Source organism: Lytechinus pictus, chromosome 6, assembly GCF_037042905.1.
Source record: "Lytechinus pictus isolate F3 Inbred chromosome 6, Lp3.0, whole genome shotgun sequence".
In the NCBI taxonomy this organism is placed as follows: Eukaryota; Metazoa; Echinodermata; class Echinoidea; order Temnopleuroida; family Toxopneustidae; genus Lytechinus; species Lytechinus pictus.
Window position 1 is genome coordinate 4,919,860 of NC_087250.1, and position 23,873 is coordinate 4,943,732.

At 36.9% G+C, this 23,873-nt stretch overlaps 1 protein-coding gene across 1 annotated transcript in view; it reads right to left on the reverse strand.

Moving 5' to 3' along the window:
- Positions 1-23,873, reverse strand: part of LOC129263896 (splicing regulator ARVCF-like) — a 101,749-nt gene that overhangs the window by 17,853 nt on the left and 60,023 nt on the right. The window contains exons 12-21 of the mRNA XM_064100748.1: positions 13,768-13,914; positions 12,493-12,549; positions 8,159-8,297; positions 7,028-7,217; positions 5,424-5,471; positions 4,477-4,631; positions 3,355-3,472; positions 2,360-2,501; positions 1,055-1,133; positions 595-781 (exon numbers count right to left, since the gene is read on the reverse strand). Coding sequence (XP_063956818.1) covers positions 595-781; positions 1,055-1,133; positions 2,360-2,501; positions 3,355-3,472; positions 4,477-4,631; positions 5,424-5,471; positions 7,028-7,217; positions 8,159-8,297; positions 12,493-12,549; positions 13,768-13,914 — 1,262 coding nt within the window. The remainder of the gene's footprint in view (positions 1-594; positions 782-1,054; positions 1,134-2,359; positions 2,502-3,354; positions 3,473-4,476; positions 4,632-5,423; positions 5,472-7,027; positions 7,218-8,158; positions 8,298-12,492; positions 12,550-13,767; positions 13,915-23,873) is intronic.

The following is a 23,873-nucleotide window of genomic DNA, read 5'->3' on the forward strand; positions in this document are numbered from 1 at the left end:
ACCATTAGGCAATTGTTATCAATACATGGCCATTCTTCATTCTTAGAGCATTCACTATGATTGGTAGACCTTTCTCTTTATGAATCTAAAAGCCTGGATATACAATGGCCATTGAAGAAAGATTTCAAGAATCATAAACAAGCTCAAATGAAATCGAGGGAAATCCCCTTACACCACAACACTCAACTGCCATTCTCCAGCATTTACATTCTGGATTGTTCCTACTCAAATTTAAATTGAGGGAAGTCCCCTTCTGTAATTCAGGGGAATCCCCCCTACCCCACAACACTCTGTGGCTGTTACATTGTGTATTGCTCCAGCGGCTGCCTCCAAAGAGGCCGGTTTGGAGCACTTCGATAGTACAATGAAATCAAACGTACAGCTCCAATGAAATTGAGGGGAATCCCCTTCATTATTCAGGGGATTTTCCCCTACCCCACAACGCGCACCTGCCACTCTCCGGCTGTTACATTCTGTATTGTCCCAGCGGCTGCCTCCAAAGAGGCCGGTTTGGAGCACTCTGATAGTACGATGAGAAACGGGTTGACGATGCAATGTTCTTTACCTGGGGGGAGTCCCTTACACAACACTCACCTGCCATTCTCCGGCTGTCACATTCTGTATCGTTCCAGCGGCTGCTTCCAAGGAGGCCGGTCTAGAGCACTCCGATAGTACAATGAGATACGGGTTGATGATACTTGGTTGCCAGAGCTTCTCCATACCTTTGACGTCCTTCTTCAGGTTAGGGATCGGCTGGGACGGGTTCCAGGTGCCAGTTTTGCTGCAAGGACAGAAACAGGTGTATAATTTGAAATACCAATGCCATGCTAAATCGTGATAGGTAAGCAGCATTGCACATCCTCTTGGCAGAATTTGACCAATGCGGTGATGCCTTTCATACCGCACACAACGAGGAGTTAAAGTGTGGCTCTTAGGTCGCAATTAAATCTTTGTGAAATCCCCCCCCCCCCCCCCCCGGAAATGAGTTTGAAATTTTAAATCATATCTGACCAAGGTCCAGAAAGGTCATCTGAATGATTGGAGATAAACTTACCCTGCCGTTCCATTCGAAGCTAGCTGGGCGTCTTTCTTCTTACTCCCACCAAAACAGATCAACGAACCGCTCTGTGGACCTGGTCAAAAACAGATAACAACGAATCAGAGGCCTGCATATAACCAATTTACTATAACGGTTAAAAGCTACTGAAATCCTTCTATCCGATTGGCTGATGGGAAATTTGTCATAGAAACTGTTCATTTGTTATTATAACAAGTCTCTATGAAACAGGGAAGTGGAGAGCAAAATTCTCACCGAGTTTATCAGTGCACGAACTTACGGAATCACAACGCTTTCGTTGCAGAATGACGTCATGGATCTGAGACCGATAAAAGCACAAAGCTCATTTTCGAAGTCCGATAATTGGAGCTATTCTGTAGTTAAATACTCGGCTGGCAAGCGCTGCGGTGAATATGCGTAAATCTTTTTTTACACTGCAGCTGTGTTTTGAAGTTTATAAGCTTTGGATTGATGTATGATTTGTCAATTTCAATTTTGGGTCCGGTCAGGGTCTTTAAAAAGATAGGACAGCTTTGAGACATTTCAGACTCCAAAGTCGGTATAGGTTAGTCCAGAGCTACGAAACTTGATCGTGAAAAAATTTTATTCTTTTTTATCCAATTTTCAAGCTTAAAATCCGATTTTTCATGAAAAACTTTGAAAAACATACCATAAACCATCATTCTTACAAGCTTCTAGGAGGAAAAGTGTCACTGTCGCGTTAAAAATCCTACTAATTCGGTGGATTCAAAATACGGTGCGCCACCTATCGGATGCAGCATACAGGCCGAAATTCGCAATGCCCCATGGGAAAAAGTCGACATCTTTTATGCGCGCAAGTGCATGTACGCCATTATGCTGGGTTGACCGATGCAGCTCGACCAGCTTGCATATTATATGCTGTTCACCAGGGTCCAGGGGGTGGGAGAGAAATTAGCTGCATATTTCCTTGCAAAATTAAAAACGTTTTCAGAGAATTCTTCTTCCGCCTTTGGCATAAGGTTTCATTTTCAAGCATCATAGTCACTGCCTGATGTCTACCCCAAAGTTAGAAATTGGCCTGTCCACTGCAACTGATAGATGGCGCATCATATCGTGAATCCACCAAATTGGCGGCTCTGCTAGTCCAGGGGGGCGTTTCATGAAAGGACTTGTCGGACGTTTTATCCGACAAGTCCCATTTTATCCGACAGTTACCATAGTAACATCAACATCAGACAAAGATGTAACTTGTCGGATGAAAATGTTGATGAAACACTCCCCTGGGTCACTCTAATTGGTAGTAATGGTTGGTTTACTTACTCTTCTTCTGTTGTGATTTGGGCATGGTGTCGGGGAAATTGGACGATGTGTTGCTGCGTAGGGGGATGGCGTCCGGGTGGTTGGCCTCGTTCGCTATACGAAACGTCAGGTTCCTCAGGATACAGAGGGTGTTCTCCACAACCTGACAGAAAGACAGATGGGAAATACTTGTGACATAAAAGAATCTTAAAGAGCATACCATGGGCCGTAGTTAATACACAAAGCATGGAAATAGATGGTACAGGTAACTTTGCTGAAATCAAATCTTTCAGGACCACCAAAACCTGTTTAACGTAAATAAGACACGCTTTGTATACATACAGGTATTCTGGGGAGCGTTTCATGAAAGGACTTGTTTTATCCTACAAGTCTTGTTTTATCCGACAGTTACCATAGTAACAGTGCCTCTCAGCCAATCAGAATCAAGGAAAGTCATCAGATCTGACAACTTGTCACACGAAAATGTTGATGAAACACTCCCCAGGTCTGAAATAATGCTTGGGGTAAGGCGATAATTTAACTATACTGATGATGAGGATGTGATGATGGTGATGATGATGTGATAATGATGAGGATGATGGTGATGAGGATGATGTGATGATGATGAAGGTGATGATGATGATAATGATGATGGTGGTAATGATGATGGTGATGACGGTGGTGATGATGATGATGGTGATGATGGTGATGATGATGATGATGATGGTGGTGGTGATGATGATGATGATGGTGATGGTAATGATGATGGTAATGATGATGGTGATGATGATGATGATGGTGATGATGATGATGATGGTGATGATGATGATGATGATGATGGTGATGATGGTGATGATGATGATGGTGATGATGGTGATGATGAGGATGATGATGATGGTGTTGGTGGTAATGATGATGATGATAATAATGATGATGATGACAATGATGATGACAACGAAGATGAGGACGACAACATTGACAACAATAATGCCAAAAAAAATCCTTTTAATACTAACTTGATTATCCATGTCATTGTTCCTCATTGACGAGCTGAGTACGTGGAGTAGACTGTCTACCAGACCCTCACACTCTCTCATCCGATGCCTGGCTTCAATCCCACCTGAACTCACATTCCTGTAGTACAAAAAGAAATTAATAATCGTATTGAATATGCAATAGAGTGACTGGTATAGTAGTCTTATCCCTGTACATGTAGTAGACTGTCTACCAGACCCTCAAACTCTCTCATCGGATGCCTGGCTTCAATCCCACCTGAACTCACATTCCTGTAGTACAGAAAGAATTAATAATCGTATTGAATATGCAATAGAGTGACTAGTAAAGTAGTCTTATCCCTGTACATGTAGTAGACTGTCTACCAGACCCTCAAACTCTCTCATCGGATGCCTGGCCTCAATCCCACCTGAACTCACATTCCTGTAGTACAGAAAGAAATTAATAATCGTATTGAATATGCAATAGAGTGACTAGTAAAGTAGTCTTATCCCTGTACATGTAGTAGACTGTCTACCAGACCCTCAAACTCTCATCAGATGCCTGGCTTCAATCCCACCTGAGGCCCGTTGCAGAAAGAGTTGCAATCAAACGCAACTCTAAAAATCACGCGCAACTTGATTTTCAACCAATCAACAGCGCGCATTTTGGACTTGCGATCGATTTTTTGACTTGCGTTTAAACGCAACTCTATCTGCAACGAGCCCCTGAACTCACATTCCTGTAGTACAGAAAGAATTAATAATCGTATTGAATATGCAATAGAGTGACTGGTAAAGTAGTCTAATCCATGAACATATAGTAGACTGTCTACCAGGCCCTCGTACTCTCTCATCGGATGCCTGGCCTCAATCCCACCTGAACTCACATTCCTGTAGTACAGAAAGAATTAAAAATCCCAATGAATAAGCAATAGAATGACTGGTTGAGGAGTCTAACATTTGCTCCAATAAGCAAACTGTACCAGAACATCACAGGCTTTCATCTAATGCCTGGCGTCATGCCTATGAACTTATACTTTGCTCATTAAGTAATTTTCTTTTGCGTGCTATCAATTCTCCTTTCATACACTGTATGCACACACTCCGCTCCCTGGTGGGGAATATTCTATCCGTATGTCATACCTCAAACAGCCCGTGGCATTGATGAAAGTTTTAGTCCACGGCTCGTCGGCGGGCTTGAAAGGACTGTTGCCGCTAGGCTTCCATCCAGACTCTGGGATTAATACATTGTTCACCAGGACACTCAGGGCATCCTCCAAGATAGTCTTCTTCAAAGGCTGTTGGGATTAATAAAATACAAGACATTAAATTTATTATTATTTCACTACTAGTGTATCCCTAAAAGGACCGAAATCTGACGAATATCACATGGGCTCCTGTACAAGAATATGAGACCGGATTCAACAGTCTAGTGCCCATGCACGAATGCATTAAATATACAACGCGTACAAAAAGTAATACGATGCACAGCATAGAGCAAAATAATAATAATAATAATAATATAGGGTATTTATATTGCGCACATATCCACCTTGTTAGGTGCTCAAGGCGCTCCTATATTACCCGGCTAAGCTAGGCGTTCATAGCGCACACAGCATTTTAAGGAATTACTTCCTACCGGTACCCATTTACCTCACCTGGGTTGAGTGCAGCACATTGTGGATCAGTTTCTTGCCGAAGGAAATTACGCCATGGCTGGGATTCGAACCCACGACCCTCTGTTTCAAAGTCCGAAGACTAATCCACTGGGCCACAACGCTCCAAAATGATACTCAATGACGTCATAATGAACTACATGTACATAGAAGTTGCGTGCCAATGACCAAATTTGATCTTATAAAGTAATGATGCCATATAAAGTGACATGACTTGTTCAATCAAACTTATCCCTATTTTTTTTTTTGGGGGGGGGGAGGGGGGATGGGATAGATGATAATTGTATTGGATGGATTTTTTTCATGAAAAAGCAGAAATATTCTACTCGTTAGGGCCAATATTCCACTCCTTTGCCGTCTGAGACATCCAATATTTAAATTGTTGAGAAATACAAAGAGTAACGGTGATCTCACCTCAGAAGAGCTTAGATTCCATAACGTTCCTGCAGCAAGATCTTTGGTCTAATCGAAAGAGATAAAATGAAATTGAATTTAGAAAAGATAAACATTTCATCATCATCATCACCACAATCTCAATTATCAACATTATCATCATGATCACCATCTTCATCATCATCATCATCATCATCATCACCATCACCATCATCATCATCATCATCACCATCACTACCACCACCATCATCACCACCATCATAAAGATCAACATCAATGTCAACATTAATATAATCATTGTCATCACCATCATCATCATCATCATCATCATCATCACTACCACCACCATCATCACCATCACCATCATCACCATCATCACCATCACCACCATCATCATCACCATCATCATCATTATGATTATCGTTATCATTACCATCACCATCATCACCATCATCATCATCATCACTACCACCACCATCATCACCATCATCACCATCACCATCATCACCATCATCACCATCACCACCATCATCATCATCATCATCACCATCGTCATCATCATCATCATCACCATCATCATTATCATCATCATCATCATCACCATCATCATCATCATCATCATCATCATCATCATCATTACCATCATCACCACCATCACCACTATCATCACCATCATCACCACCATCACCACTATCATCACCATCATCACCATCACCATCATCACCACCATCATCATCACCACCATCACCATCATCACCACCATCACCACTATCATCACCATCATCACCATCATCATCACCATCACCATCATCATCACCACCATCATCACCACCATCACCATCACCACCATCATCACCACCATCACCATCATCACCACCATCATCACCATCACCATCATCACCACCATCACCACCATCATCACCACCACCACCATCATCACCACCATCACCATCATCACCATCATCAACATCATCATCACCTCCACCACCATCATCACCACCATCATCATCATCACCACCACCACCACCACCACCACCATCATCATCATCACCATCATCCTCATCACCATCATCACCATCATCATCATCACCATCATCAACATCATCACCATCATCATCATCATCATCACCACCACCACCATCATCACCACCATCATCACCATCACCATCATCACCACCATCACCACTATCATCACCATCATCACCATCACCATCATCACCACCATCATCATCACCACCATCACCATCATCACCACCATCACCACTATCATCACCATCATCACCATCATCATCACCATCACCATCATCATCACCACCATCATCACCACCATCACCATCACCACCATCATCACCACCATCACCATCATCACCACCATCATCACCATCACCATCATCACCACCATCACCACCATCATCACCACCACCACCATCATCACCACCATCACCATCATCACCATCATCACCATCATCACCATCATCACCATCATCACCACCATCACCACCATCATCACCACCATCACCATCATCACCACCATCACCATCATCACCACCACCACCATCATCACCACCATCACCATCATCATCACCACCACCACCATCATCGACCCCAGCATCCCTTCTCCTCACCTCTGTATCTGAAGACGTTCTTAGCAGCCTGGCAAGGGCCGGTATCCCACCGTTAGCTTTGATCTTGACTTTGTTCTCTTCGTGTTTTTTCCCGTAGCTAAGGTTCCTCAACGAGCCACACGCTGTGCGGTGGATCTCGGGTACGGGGTTGCCAAGCAACCCGACCAAAGGTTGGATACCACCCATTTCCCTGTAGAGAGAAGAAGGACGAATATCATTTCACTACACAATCATCATGTTTTAAGTACATGTAATTAGTGTTGAAATTAAACGTACAAAATACCATCGGCAAGATAACATATCTCGCCATGTTACCATTATAAGGCTATTTCCTATCTGACAGTTATTTGCTCTTCGCCCAATGAGATGCAAGGATTTACAGTAGCTTATAACGACTGTCATCACGGCAAGTTACGCCGTTATTATCTACAACCTACATGTATCTTGCCATGACCATATGTAGATTTTTATAAGTCGACTTGGAAAAATATATTAAATAAAAAAGTTAGTGAACCCCACCACAAAATGCACTCCTACAAAATGTACATGCTGAGTGTTGTATGTAGACTATCACGCTTCAATGTCCGGCGAGCCCAGAGAAACAAACTCTATTGAATGGAATATTTTATCACCTGACTTCACAATTAAATATCTAAAACATGGCGGAACCTTAACACTTTAAATGCGTTCATTTTCTGGTGGGGTTCACTAACTTTTGAGCACCACTGAATAATTAATTCTGATTAAATACAGGTATGCATGTAATTTGCTGAATAATCGTCCCAACTAGTTTTCATGAAGAAAACTTGACTTTGAGCTGTCTATTCCTTGTCGGTACGGGTTAAGGCTGATAAAAAACAATCATAAAATAAATCTTTCCATTTGGACAATATTCACTAAAACCGAGGAGGGATTATCGATCAAAGCCAGATTTCCAAACTTTTTTTGAGGAGTTTACAATGGTTGGGGAGCCCAGAGAAACAATCTTTATTGAATGTAATATTCTATCCCCTGACTTCACAATTAAAAATCTATAACATGGCGGAACTTTAACACCTTAAATATGTTCATTTTCTGGTGGGGTTCACTAAACTTGTTAACACCACTGTACATATAATACTGGATGGATACCTTGTCTTTCTTTTGATGTCATCGTTCTGGTAGGAGAGATGCTGTATGTAGCCTGCTGCGTGTGCCACAATGGACTGGTTAGGATGACCCAGGTAATCAATCACTTCCTGTAGGTCAGGGGCCCTCCATTTGCCATCACCTACAAAGGTCAAAGAAAAAGAAAAAAAGGGTCACCAAATTATTGGGGTTTTTTCTCTCTCTTTTTAAGTTATTCCTGGGCTTGAAGTAAAGGGGGGGGACTGCCCTGTTGACATACCTCACCCATTGTCATTGGAGATTTGGTTTTCCACTTTTTTTTATTGGAAAATTTGAAAAATTGGAAATTGGAAAAATTTGAAAATTTGTGCAGTAGAATAGAGATGTGTCTTAAAATGGGGAAATACACTTGGTCGTACAGAGGAGCATTAATTCAAACACATAACAGTTGATCAGTTGTCTTGGAACACACATACAGTGCCAATAAAGTGAGCTGGTTAAACTTCAAATGAAAGCAGACAATTTTCAGAAAAAATATATATAAAGTGATGAATTCGGTACCAACCAGTGTTCTAGCTAGACCTAGTGACCAGTGGCTGCTATTTCACGGCATTACCAAGTTTTTCGTTTCAGGACGAGTTAGTGGTCTTAAAGCCAAAAGTGAAGGAACATCAAGTAATAACAATCTGACATTGGCAAATCTTTGAAAATAAACAAATATGAACGCAAGAGCAATTCCTCTTTTCAAGGAGTTAGTTTTGAAACACTTTTCATTTGAAACTAGTAGTGGACTGGAAGCAGTGTTTATGTGAGTAGTGGTCAGAAATCTTCTGTGCTGGTTGGGCCCGACCACTGCCGTCCACTGTAGCTATAACACTGGTACCAACTTATATTTGAGATTGCCTTTGAGGTACATGTATGTGTATTTGGTATTCCTTATAAGGACAGCAAATCTAACATTGCAATGTTGTTAAGTTTTACTATGAAAATAAAAATGAAAATGTTTTTTTTTTAATCAAAGTTATAATATCACCAAACAGTATACAGTGTACATGTGTATACATATGAGGTAAAACATTATAAATGTGCACTATTTCATGCAGTGATATTCAAGTTGAAATAAATCTTTACAAGACATAACATGACAAGATCAAGGAACGACCACAGGCTTGCAACCAACAAATGTAAATTGATTAATGACAAGATAGAGCATATAAAGACAAATCACTGTTACTTGAAATACATATACATTAGGAACATAAAGAATGATAAAGCATGAAAATAAAATTGCATTAGTTTTTTAAATATTGAAAAGCTGAGACACATGCATGATCACAAAAAAAAAACACAAAATGGCAACTCAAGAATTCACTGTGTCCATAATTTGGTACATTTAGTCTCATATTTTAAAAGTTTGGGATCAAGGACTCTTCCAATATTAATCGACATGTAAATAGCAATTTGCCCACTCCGCCCCCCCCAAAAAAAATTGATTGAGCATAATTCATTTCCATGCATATTGGTACACGAGGGAATACTTTATAGCTTCTTCATCTCTTCTTGCCATGTCATCCCCTATTCAAAGACTTGTCAGATGTTTCATTGGATGATTCATCCAACAGTTACCATATGAATTGTGCTTCTCAGCAGCCAATAAAAATGAAGGAAAGTGTGGCAGATCTGATGAATTTTACAGACGACAGATATTGATGAGACGCTCCCCGGGTGTGTCCAGGTCTTTTAGGAATTGAGTGAGACTGTGACAGACGAACAGTCTATCTTGAGGATCATTTTTCAACAACAAAAAAATTGAATGGATTTTGATCTCTTGGGATATTTAGTGAAAACAGTAACAACAACACCACCACCATGAAACTATACATAAAAATTGAAATACATAAACAAGATTTAACATAGCATGCAAGTGTAGACATCGTGAGTACTGTACATTGTATACTAGTATCTGTCTCACACTACGCGATCCAATTGTGATCCAAATTGTGATCCAATTATGACCCAATTATTGAACAAATCATATCATACTTTGCATTAAATATAAGTTTAAAAAGCGGAATTATTTTTATTCTTGTATTTGAATTTGAAAGAATGCTCAGAATTCTAAATTCAGACTTCCACTTGAAGCCTAGTGGTTGGTGCAAAGTCAAAATCGGCTTCAAACTGCAGTGGAGGGGAATTTTGCTTTGACGTCACTGCAATTTGTAAACAAATGTGCATTTATTCCTCCAGATAAGCTTGCTAGAAATTACAGAATACAGCCTGAAATTTCAATAATAGTCTTCATTTTATACCATATCTTTGGAACTTTGATGATTGAAATTTTATAGGTTAGAATTTTGATAATATGCCATCAATTTTTTTCCCCAAATTGGATGGAAAATGGATCACTAATGCTATGTACAGTCTCATTTCCCCTACGGCAAGTCGAAAACAGCGGGTTTCAATCATTTGTATTCAAACCACCTATATGTAGCTGATAGGGACAGTGATTTTCCGTTTTACCGGTAAATAAAACGGAAATTCCGTTTGGTTCTTATACATTTCATGTACAAATTCATGGAATTCACCTTTGCAAAACGGAATTCAGGTTTTTGCTGTGTACATTTTCAGTGACAAAACAGAATTTCTCTTTTTAGATCAAGTTGAAACGGAATTACAGATTTTCAGAAATGGAAAAGACAATTTTTTTAAACGAAAAATCACTGGCTGTTTTTGACTCTCGGTAACGCTGCCGTAGAGCAAATATGACTGAGGTACATGTGTAAGTGTGTGACTGGCTTAAGATATGAACAGGGGACATTTTGTAGAGAAGTTTCTCACCAAAACTACTCAAAGATGACCGAGAAGACTTTCTTGATAAGAGGTCTTGATAGGTTGGGAGGTGGTGGTGATAGTGGCCAGAAAGGTATTTGGAGGGCCGGAAAATGAGTTGCGCTGATGTTAGGTTGCGTGTAAGAAGGAAATTGCATGTTAGGAAGAGATATAAAGAGAGCAAGTGTGAAAGGGGAATGGAAGTTACAGTGTTAGATTGGGTTAGAAATAGAAGAACAGTTCACATATGAAAGTTAATCCTGAACCATGTTCACATTTACAGAAACATCTTAAAGGAGAATGAAACCCTTGAAACCAGCTGAATCCATATCAAAGAGAAAAATCAAAGAAACATATTGTTGAAAGTTTGAGGAAGATTGAATGAATAATAAGAAAGTTATGAGCATTTGAATATTGAAATCACTAATGCCATGTAGATCCTCCAATTGGCAATGCGACCAAGATCTGTGATGTCACACACGTACAACTCCCTCATTACTTTAGTACTTATTTCACTTATATTCTCACTTTTATAGAGTCTATCACAAGGTGAGGTGTTCTCTTTATGAGAGGACAAGTACAGAGGTTTCACAACATTATATCATTGATGAATCGTTTGTCATATGATTAGAATGAGCAAAAAGAGATGTTTTGGGGTATATTTTCAGTGTCCAAAAGGGGAGAGTTGTTCATCTGTGACATCATAGATCTTGGTCGCATTGCCAATAGGAGGATCTCTATAGCATTAGTGATCTCGACATTCAAATGCTCATAACTCTTCTACTGCTAGTCCTATTTTACTCAAAATTTTTTTGATCTTATTCTTTGATTTTTCTGCTTTCACAAAAGCTAACTTGCTCCGAGAGTTTCATTCTCCTTTAATGAATGTCAATAATTAGTATGTAAATGAATGCAAGAGATACACATGTAAGATTAAAGAGACATAAATATTCAATAAAAAACAACAATAATTACATGTGCATGTTGGAAAGCCTATTAAGAAATTCTATTTGCTCATATGAACATAAATGTGATATAAAAATGTTCGCCATATGATCACGAACTAATAAAAAAATATTAAAATCTGACCTATTTATATATGCCATAATTCCTTGCAAGCTCACTTGCCTTTCACAATTCAAATAAAGTTTTATTTGTAAAGAAATTTTATTCGTTCATGAACATAAATGAAATGATCACCATATGATCACAAACTTACCATAAAAAAATTGAAATCTAAACATATTTATATATGCCAAAATATTTCCTTGCAAGCTCACTTCAAAAGTTATAACTTTCCAAAATTTTAAATGATAGTACAGCCTGGAGATGGAGAATAACTTTTTCAAACATCTAATATACAGTTACATATTCATTCACACAGGATATGTATCTTTGATGACATGAACAACAAATGTTATGAGCATAATTTTCTTTTAAAGACACCATCATGGTTATGACTGCAACAAATGTTTTTCATGTGGATGGTAAGGCTAGAACACATTTACTGAGTATCTTAAAGAGGATACCTTGGCTGTCAGGCTCAAATTCACTCTGTTGGTTTTCCACAAATTCAGCTACAAGAACTTGAATATATGGTAAAATAAAGTGATAAAGATCTCTTCATGTATGCTATTAGTCTAAATACACAAATTAACTACCGGTCTGCATTGTTAGTGATTTTTTTTTTTAATCTGACTTCAACATACCTCCGCATCATCAGATCTTTTAATTTATTCATTTTTTGTTGAGGTCACAGTGATCATTTTGGGGTACGCATTTATAAAAGATGCAGAAAGAAGCTTCAAACAAAATTCAGCTTTGAGAATTTGAGGCTAGTTTTGAGATTTTGGAAAGCTATCTTTATTGTGCTGCTACCATAAAGTATACATACAAATTTACTATGCATTGTTAGTGATTTTATAAACTGACTACAATACAGCTCGGCCATCGCCAGATCTATTATTTACTTATTCTTTTTATATTCACAGTGAGCATTTTGGAGGCTTAGATTTGCTGATAGTATATTAAAAGATTCAGAAAGAAGCTTTAATGAATGCATGTAGCCAGGAAGGTACTGGCGATTTAAAACCTGAGGACTCCCCTCAGAAAAAAAAAATATATATGTGCCTTAAAAAGCAAACAAAGACCTGTTATATTTTCTTACACATGAACGTGTTATCCTATTTTGTATTTTCTAGTAAATTTTGAAAATAGGCCGGGGCGTCTTTCATCTCAAGCCCTAGCAACTGACCGGCCGATGAAAACAATGCACTAGCGACCCGTACAGCAGTGCGGCGTTTTGGCATGACTAGAATGCACGATACACAAACATCGCATTCATACTTTGTGCTGAACGTCATAATAATCGGGTCTACCCATTTCGTTTTCTAGTTCACAAATCTTTTTGGAATTTTCAGTGCTGTTTCGGACATTATTCTAATACTTTCTTCTTATCGCACTAAGGTCAGTGCTGTCGTCGTTAAACTGGATGTGACGTCACTCTGCCCCGGCCTATAAGGTTCAAATACATAGCAATGATAAAAGCAAATAGATGAGTTGCCCCAGTCTTCCCTATTCTTTAATATATTTTCTAGTAAATTTGGATGATAATAGTAAATACGTGTAGATGAGTTGGTTCCTCCAACCCATCCACCGACTTACTAACCCTTTCAATACCAACGGATTTCAATGGTACATAGATTTCCAATAGACCCTAGGTCATGTTTTTTGTCGCATAGGGAAAAATGTGTTAAAAACAAAAATAAGAAATACATACCCACAATGCATTTCTAACAACTGACCTTTTTCTGGGGGTATGAACGGATCATGTGAGGGCGTCCTATCGAGTGTACCGGCCGGCGACCTGTCGTTAAGGTCAGGGTCGTGACCTCTGTTGTCGGTGTCATAATCATCGTAAGGCTGCCGTGACGACACGTACGGGTCCTCTTCTATTTCAACAAAAGTTAAAAAGGTGATGATAAAGAAGAAAAGGAATAGAAAACGGTTCATTTCACGAGGGAGGGGAGGGGGGGGGGGGTGATTACAGTACTAGGAAAACATTGAATTTCGTGGCTGAAGTCATCAAAATTTCCCCGCAATCAGGAACAAAAGTACTACTGTACATGTATATCAGTGAAAATTGACATATTCTTGATGTCGATCTACATGTAGGTACAAAACATGAAGACAAAATCAACCCTTTAGATGGATAATGCATTAGGTATTAAAAGTAAATGTTAAATTGACTACACATAGCAAAGGCTATGATATGGATTATACAGATTAGTAATTACAATGCTTGAAAATTATTTTTTTGAGAGAGAGAGAGAAGGTACATGAACAGTTTGAATGGGAGGTGGGACCGCACACGTGAAACACGGCAAAATATGGTGCATACAAAACAATATACAAAACAACACAAGAAAGTGCATCATTTGATATTTAAAGGTCAGATCCACCCTAGGAAAATGCCGACTTGAATAAATAGAGAAAAATCAAACTAGCATAGTGCTGAAAATTTCATCAAAATCAGATGTAAAATAAGAAAGTTATGACATTTTAAAGTTTCGCTTATTTTTCACAAAACAGTGAGTCGATGATGTCCATCACTCACTATTTCTTTTGTTTTTTATTGTTTGAATTATACAATATTTCATTTTTGTTTAAAGATTTGACAATAAGGACCAACTTGACAGAAACATATAGTATTAAACAATGCTAATTCCACATGTTCAGGGAGGAATTAATCGGTGTATCACTTGACAACAAGTAGAAAATTATAATATTTCATATTTCATGTAATAAAAAAAATACAAAACAAATATTGAGTGGATGACATCAAAGTCTCTTCATTTGCATACCAGCCAGGATGTGCATATAACTGTTTGGTGAAATTAAGCAAAAATTTAAAATGTCATAACTTTCTCATTTTACATCCGATTTTGATGAAATTTTCAGTGTTATGCTTGTTGGATGTTTCTCTTTTTATTCAAATCAACATTTTGTTTGAGTGGACTTGTCCTTAAAAAAAAAGTGAACTACATGTATTCTCTAATAGTCAAGCGGTACGTGCCTTCCAGGAGATCATCCAGACTCTGCGTCTTCTGCAGAGGGGCGAACCATGCACTCACTTTATCCATCTTAACATTCAAGATCTTCATGGAGTATTCAGTTCTTCAATCTCATATAGTCATGATTGAGTTTTAATTTGTAAGACTGCGATAGGAGGTCAGCCTGCATGCAGTATATTCACCAAAATGTGGTATATTTGGTTTGTCTTCTACTTGAGTATGTGCATTGTAAAACTTTGTAATATGTTCCCAGGAAAATGTGATCTATAAAGTGCACATCATAAAGTTCCTTGGAAAAGGTGTAAAGCCATAGGTCCTCGGTTCCCTGCTGATTTATCACATGTACGGCTCCTATAAGGAGTCAACTGCTGATCTTGAAAATATCACAGAGTATACATGTATGGATATTCCAGTACAAGTCTCAAGCCAGGTGCGAGAGTTGTAGAGAGGCTCGAAAGACAGTATTCTTTGAATCAATGATGTACAAGTTTGTCGTTTATCAAATGATATTCCAAATATTCCTAGTACATTTCTGAGCAAACTCCCTCGTTAAAGAGTAGCAAGAATGTTTGAAAAATTCTCCTTTGCTCCAGAGAAAATATCACTGAGTGCATTCATGGATATTCCATTTCAAGTCGCAAGCCAAGTGCCAGGGTTGTAATGAGGCTCAAACGACAGTAAAACTTCTTTGGAACAATGATATAAAAGTTTGTAGTTCAACAAATGATGTTCCAAATGTTCCTAGTATATTTTCAAGCACACATAGTAGTACCACAAAGGGTAGTACAAAGAATAGATTCCAATAGAAAAAATACACGTATCAGCACATGAATATTCCATAACAAGTCACTACCCAAGATCGATTCGACAGGCTCTTAAGGCATAAATGATGCATCAACAGGGAATAATTTTCCTGGTATCGCATCGCAATTTGCTCCACATTTTTCAACAGACTGCCATGCATGAAGTCTTTCGTATAGCATATTTTTACATAGGACTGTTCATTATTTAGTTGAGAGCTTTCCTCTTACGACCAAAAGTGCTATTCAAATTTGTAAAGCAAAATTATTCCCTGCATCAATGATGAACGATATTTCCACATGTTCATACATGTAGTACTGAATCTTTCCAAGCAAACGTCCACAAATACATAGTAGAAGAAACGTATGCAATTTTTATGCATTCCACGATACTACATGTACAAGGAAAATCGATGCCACAATTGCGCAGTGTTTTGCTGAAATAAAAATGGTGTGAAGCGCACCTGGTGGTTCCTTTCACTGTGCTTTAATACTTGAAAATCTCCTTTCCATCCAATTACAAGCTCGTTATAACAATCTGTCATGCCGATGATCACTTCACACAATAAAACCTTGAATACAGGATCAGTGGTTTTCTCATCAAGGCGAGCATATCGTTGGCAAATTAAACCAGCAGACATTGTAGGCTATTGAACTGGCAGACACATGTTTGGCTATTAAACCAGTTAAGAAATCGGAAAAGGCTCCTACATGTATTCAGTTGATCTTGTAAGCTCGAATGTACATAAACCAGGAATCATTTAAAGATTTGATTCCAATATTCTCAAGTGGACTTATCCTAATTTCAAAGGAGAAAAAGTAGAAATATTTCCAGTGAAAAGAATTGCATTTATGGCAAACATTAAATGTCCATCTGTCTATCAACTAGGGATGAATCAAAACATTTGAACGCAAGCGTGGGCAATTATAAGCAGACATTGTCGGGCTATTGAACCAAAGACGAATATTTGTCTATTACCGATTCCAGTTCAAAAATCGGACAACGCTCGTACATGGATTCAGCTGGTCTTGTAAGCTCAAATGTACATAAAACCAGGAATTAATCACTTTATTTCAATATTCCCAATTGGACTCATCCTAATTATCAAGGGGTAACGCGAAGAAATATTTCCAGTGATAAGAAATGCATTTATGGCAAACATTAAATGTCCATCTGTTCGTCAACTAGGGATGAATAAAAATATTTGAATGCCATCATTGGTAATTACATGAAAAACAAAAAACAATGTTGACTACTGAACCGTCAGACACATCTTTGTCTATTAAACCGATTCCAGTTAAAAAATCGGACAAAGCTCAAACATGGATTCAGTTGGTCTTGTAAGCTCAAATATACATAAACCAGGAATTATTTAAAGAATTTATTTCAATATTCTCAAGTGGACTTATCCTATTTTAGAAGAAAAAAAAGAAATATTTCCAGTAGATATGCATTTATATGGCAAATATTAAATGTCCATCTGTCCATCATTTACATTGTACAATTTTTGTATGTTTTTTATGGCCAAATAAATAATAATAATAAAATAATCAACTAGGAATGAATCAAAAAATTTGAACATAATCGTTGGTAATTAAACCAGCGGACATTGTCTGGCTACTGAACCGTCAGACACATCTTTGTCTATTACCGATTCCAGTTTAAAAATGGGACAAAGCTCTTGCATGTATTCAGTTGGTCTTGTAAGCTCAAATGTACATACACTAAGAATTCACTATCATCTGATTCTACCAAAGAGCTTCTACTATTCCCTCAAATGTTGCACCCGAATTAAAGTAGTAACATGCTGAAATGTCTCCAGTGATAAGAAATGTCTTTTAAACAAACATAAACCGGATGACCAATTGTTAAACAAAGACTGAGTCAAAATGTTTGAACCTCGTTCCAAAACTGATAGAAAAACATCGCTTTCCAAATTTGACCCTATAAGGAAAAAAAAAAGAAAAATGAGCAACAGAAACAACCAAAAGATCAATTCAGAATTTTATCATTTTTTTGTCAGAAAAGAAGAAGCAGAAGCTTTGGTGATAGTAAAACAAAGCAAAACAATATTCCAGATAATACAAGTATGTTGTGTAAAAATCCACCTCAATGTAAAAAAAGCGGGGAATTTCTCCTCCAAGAACAAACGGAACTCTACGAAATTAGTACCTGTAGTCCATTACATGTACATTAATCCATTACAATAAAGTGCAAGTGGCATGGCTGAGCGCACAGACTGATCAACAACCAAAAGTGATATTTGAAAAATAAATGGCGGACAAGAGTTGATCATCACCATATCATAGACACATATCCGAATTATCGCTGATTCTTAATGATAATCGCCCTTCAAAGCGTACGATGTTTCAGGACAGATAGTTAGCACAATCAATAATACTATAATTTGTATCCGCATATGAAACAGCTGCAAGGTGTTACAACCTTCTGTGTATAATTATGAAATAATATACCTGTACCGGACTCATGTCTGTATGCTGAATAGCTACAATGTATGAATATATCTATTATGTGTAATTAGATAAACACACACTAAGCTACTGTATGACATCATAATTTTTTTCCCAAGTAATGTCCCTCACATATTTGGTTAACCCATACAGCCTTGGACAATATGACTGGGCACTTGTGTTCAGATGGCATCTAATCAGCCAGGGCATTTAATGTGTTAACTGTGTACTTGTATGGGAATCTTCTATCTGTGTAAACACACCTTTGAACTGTGAAGGTCTATACGTGAATACATGCATTTCTCTTTCTATGAATGTGATTGAAAAATAATTGAAGTATAATGTGGGTTGGCGACCGTCATGTATCATCACAAAGACTGTAAATGGCTGCGTCATATTTGTGTTGGTATATAAATAGGAATGGGATGAAAACATGAAGGCCCTGTTCACAATATATGAAATAGATGGGAACTCTACAGTACCTCTTATAAAAAATAATAAATTTACATTTTTAAATAATTCACAACTTAATTAATAAATCTTTTGATTCACTTCCTTTAATACAAAACTGTAGGTATTTTGATATAATTCTTTATTCTTGATGATTCACTTTTAATTGATTTTTTTTTAAATATGGATATTTTGAAATTGATACTTTTTGACATTGTTTTTTTTTTCTTTATTTTTTGCCCAATATCTTCATTTAACAAACTATTTCAATTCATTTGAGTTGTTTTGTCCCAATATACAGACCTGCTAACCTCTGGGAATGACAAATTGTATTCTGTGATTTAAAAAAAATGTATTTTTCCCCAAAAAACTGTATTTCATAATAAAATGTTTGGCGCGCACGCTCATAGCGGCGCTCAAGCTGCATGCAAGCTAAAATGCGCACTGCTCTTGCAGATGAAAAAAAAAAACATTGAAAATGTGTATATCTCACCCTGGTTTTAACAAAACGATTGAAAAAAAAAAAGGTAGCAGAAATTACATTGATCCAATAACAATATTTGTGTAAGTTTTAAGAAGTAGATATATATAGAGATGATTTTTCTCAATTGTATTTTTACAAGAAAAAATGTACTATCGTATTTTGGCTGCAAAAACGTACTAATTACGCCAAGACGTACTGGTTGGCAGCTCTGAATATATTCACTACATCAGATATCAAAACATGTCTCCAGGTACATTCATGCAGTACTTATATAACACTGCATCTTTAATTCATTTTGTTTTCATCAGTGAGAATGACCCCCTGTTAAATGTAAATTATGTCAATGTCATCATAAATGCGAATAGTCCAAGGTTCAAGATGAATTCCCGAAAACAAACCCAATAAACAAATATACAGGATCTACAAATAGAAATGACATTAAAATGAAACTACCAAATGAATGTCTCAGGCATGAGTGAAACTAAAAGGAATTCCACCTCGCTGCACAAGTTGAAAAATGGTTCACATATTAAAAAAAGTGACAATGCCAAATTGAGTATTTGTTATATTTGAACAATATTTTGTCACTAAATGAGAATCACTTTTGTCTAACCAGGATGTGCATTACATGTACGTGCAACCAGGCATGATTCTTTTTTTAGGTACGGACTTTCAATAATAATAACAAGACCTAATAGATAACAATGGAATGAAAAAGGCTGTGAGAGAAGTTTCTATAATGCAAATACATTGGTAGATAATAATCAAATGTCAAAAACAAGAAAATGAGTGTGGGATATTTATTTCTGTTTGCTTGATTATTGTTATAATTTTCATTATTTTGTAAATTACACAAAACTGTTTATATCCGAAATAACAAGATATGCTTGTTAAGGAAACAGTAATAAAAAAATTATTCACTATCTAAAAATGAACTTCAATACATTACAATTAGTACCATTTTTGCTACCAAATTACAGCATTTATTTTTCCAAAATTGTATCCTATTGAGAAATATTGTCTCTATTATATCTCTAATTCATAAAACTTAAACAAATTTAGGTAATTGGATGTACAATGTACATGTATGTAATCAAAGGTAATGTGTAGGTCATTGTTTCAGAATACAGTTTCTCATTCCGAAAAGTTGGTAGGTTTGGTTTTAAGGGCCTCGTTTCACTAGTAATTCCTTTTTTTCGTTGGAATTTCGTCTTTTATTTTAATTTGCTTTTCGATTTGATCTTTTTTTTTTTCATTGCAAAAGGTTCACAATTCTCGTACCAGTGCTATACATGTACATCATCACAATACCAGCTTTGGTTATGCAATGTCAGCAAATAAAATGGCTATTCAATGTCAAGTAGCAACTTGTTATGAGGTATTGTAAGTTTTGATCATTCTTTATCAGTGAAATCCACCAGAAGATAAACAGTAAGGCCCATATTCTGAAGTCAGGTTTAACTTAGACCATGGTCTAACTCTGTGCTAAAATTATGGGAAGCCAAATATGTCAAAATTACGTTTTCATTGAATGCTTCTAATGTTCCCTGTGCTCTTTCTTAATTTTTTTATGGTGAAGGCAACTATCTTATTCATTCTTCCCAGACAATTAAGAATTATTTGAGACTAAATGAGCTGATATATTCAACCTCTTTTGTTTCAGAATTATGCCACAACTGGCTTCCCATAGTTAAACCACAACTTTAAACCAGAGTCTAAATTAAACCTTTTTTTTGGGACATGATGCCACGTAAACAGGACTGACACGTCTCTTAGCTCTCTCTGCCACCATTATTTTATACACCCATATTTATGCTTTTTGATTACATATGGGAATATATTCTGTACTGATTGGATTATACTGATCACTTCTGGACTATCTTGACGGATTTACCCACGTTTTTGACCCGGTTTTTCGTAAAAAAATCGTCAAAAATTCACGATGCAGAAGGACAGCATGACTACTAGGCTACGTTCTTACTCTACAACGGGTGCTATACCGAAAGACCCGAAATCGAGGGACCCGCCCCAGCAGCAGGACGATCCCAAACCGCCACGGGAACCAACGCTTAGTGAAATTCGTGAAACTATCCTGTCCAGTTCCGCTTCTACAAATCGTAAACTGGATATACTCACGACAGAAATAGCTTCAATTAAACGTAAACAAGACGAGTTTGAGGAGGCCCTTAAAAATAACTCTGATGAAATTGCATTTTTGCATAAGGAAAAGCTCCCTAACCTGGAAAAGGAAATGGAAAAGAAAATCGCTCAACTAGAAGGGAAAATCATGGAAATGGAGATCTACAGTAGACGAGGAAACCTTCTTTTCTACGGCGTGAAGGAAACCCGCGACGAGAATGTGTATGATGTTCTTCAAAAAACCTTTGTCGACCTTGGAGTTGAGGATTCATCAGATATAAAAATCGCAATCGCTCATCGACTTCCCCGAAGAGTACACGGTGTTCAAGCAAATTCCACCCGTTCTCAGGCTCCGAACCCGATCATCGCAAAGTTCTTGTTCATGGGGGACCGAAATCGCATTCTCTCTACGTTTGAGAACAGCCAGCGACGACGGGACGCAGACACAGTCGGAGATAAAATCACTGTCCGCACCGACCTCCCGCCGATACTCAAAGCGAAACGCGGCGCCTTAGCGAAAATTGCCTACAACCTTAGGAAAACGAAAGGCGTCTCGACAAAGATCGTCGTTATCGGACCAACAGTGCAACTACAGTGGAAAGAAAAAAATACCACTAAATGGAACATCTACAGAGACTAACTTGAATTTTGATCTTCCTTTTCTCAGATATAAAGCAAGTATATATAAATATTAGTTAATGGTTTGCTTTATACTGCCAACGCACTAAAAATATTTCCTCATTATCCATACATTTTATTAATAAATACTAAACTACTCAAACTTACTTCTACCTCTTTTCAAGTACAAAATAGAGTAGATAAAAAGACTGCTTTCCTGCTTGGGAAATCAAATCAAATTAAAGGTTAACTGTTTGGGACTTGACCCATCAATACAAAAACACTTTCCTTTTGATGAACATAAATGATCTTTACTTTGTTATTACAGATGCAAAAATGTTGATTTATTTATTTTCATGTGCATCTCGGTAGATCCAATGTACTCTAAAATAATACGAAAGTAAGTTTTTAGTGATTGTCAAAACAAACAATATAATTATTTCTAAGAAGGTAGCAAGTTAATACAAATATGGTTTTTGCTTTGATGTATTGCGAATGCGCAGACATTTTCTCTTTTAAAAGTTTGCTCATGCCAAAATAATGATACTCCAATAATTTTTAAATATTTTATTGTCATAAACAATGATGATTACAGCAAATAAAGATGCTTATCTTCTTGGAAGCCAAATTATAGATGAACTTTTTGGCATGTGAATCACGTGCTCAAAACAATTTTTTTCCTTTTTTGAAAATATCAATGAATCTATCTTGTCATATACAAATGAGCACGTAAAGACTAGGTCTGAATTATTATTTTCAAAAACATGCAGGAAGCTAGTTGACACAACTATGGCTTTGGTTTTGTCACATTGCGAATGCACTGTAGCTTTCTCCTTATCATGCTTTACTTATCATAGATACTTGCAAAGGAATGTTTGTATGTGATTTTTTAAATCTCTACTTTTTTCATACAAAATAGAGTAAATGAAAATAGTACAAGTGGTTTATAGCATGGAAAACCGAATGGAAAATGAACTTTTTTTGAGAAATGACTCATGAATAAGAGGAGAAAATAAAAGGTTCTTTTGATGAACAGAATGATCTTGATGATATATGCAAAACAAGTGATATATACCTTGCGTAATTGGAATGTCATATCACTTAATAGCATTTGCTTGCTAAAAACAGGTTAATTCATGAATTTGAAACTTTGTTAAAAAGTAAACTGTTTTAGGTTTATTTCACTGAAGAATATATATCCACTCAGTTTTCAGAAGCATAACACGTTTTAATGTGTTTTTCATTTCTTCATTATACTGCATTTTCCCACTGCATAGCTTTTTTAATAATCGAACAAAGAAACGTATATCAATTTCTTTTGTACGAAAAACAAAAAATAAAATAATTTGAATCAATAGATTTTTTAATTTGTTCGCATCTTGAATGAAACGAAATAAAAATCCTTGTTGTTTTATTCTTAAAATATAAAAAAATTATGCAAGATTTGCGTGATAAAAGAAGAGTAAAATTATGTTTCTTCTGTATGAAGAATGATAAAAGAAAAGAAGATCGAGAATTAAAAAAAAAATATATTGCATTTTCTGCATTCAACATTTTTCAAATCTGCGTACAAATATGTTTTGCTTTTTTTTCATTACAAGATGCTTAAAATTGAAGAAAGATGATGTTTTGAAGATGCGTTGGACTGAAAAAAAGGAATAGCTTAAAAGGTTTATCCTTTAGCATATTTTATTTATCTATCATGTCCTATGCTATCTGAATTATTTTCGTAATGCTCTTTTCCTTTCGCCTACGTACATTAAACAACCTGTAAATATTATCGCTTGCATAAAAATATGCCCAGTCTGTATATTGCGAGTTTTTTTTACCTTTTTTCTGTACACCTTATTCAAAAGATAAAAAAGCATAGACCT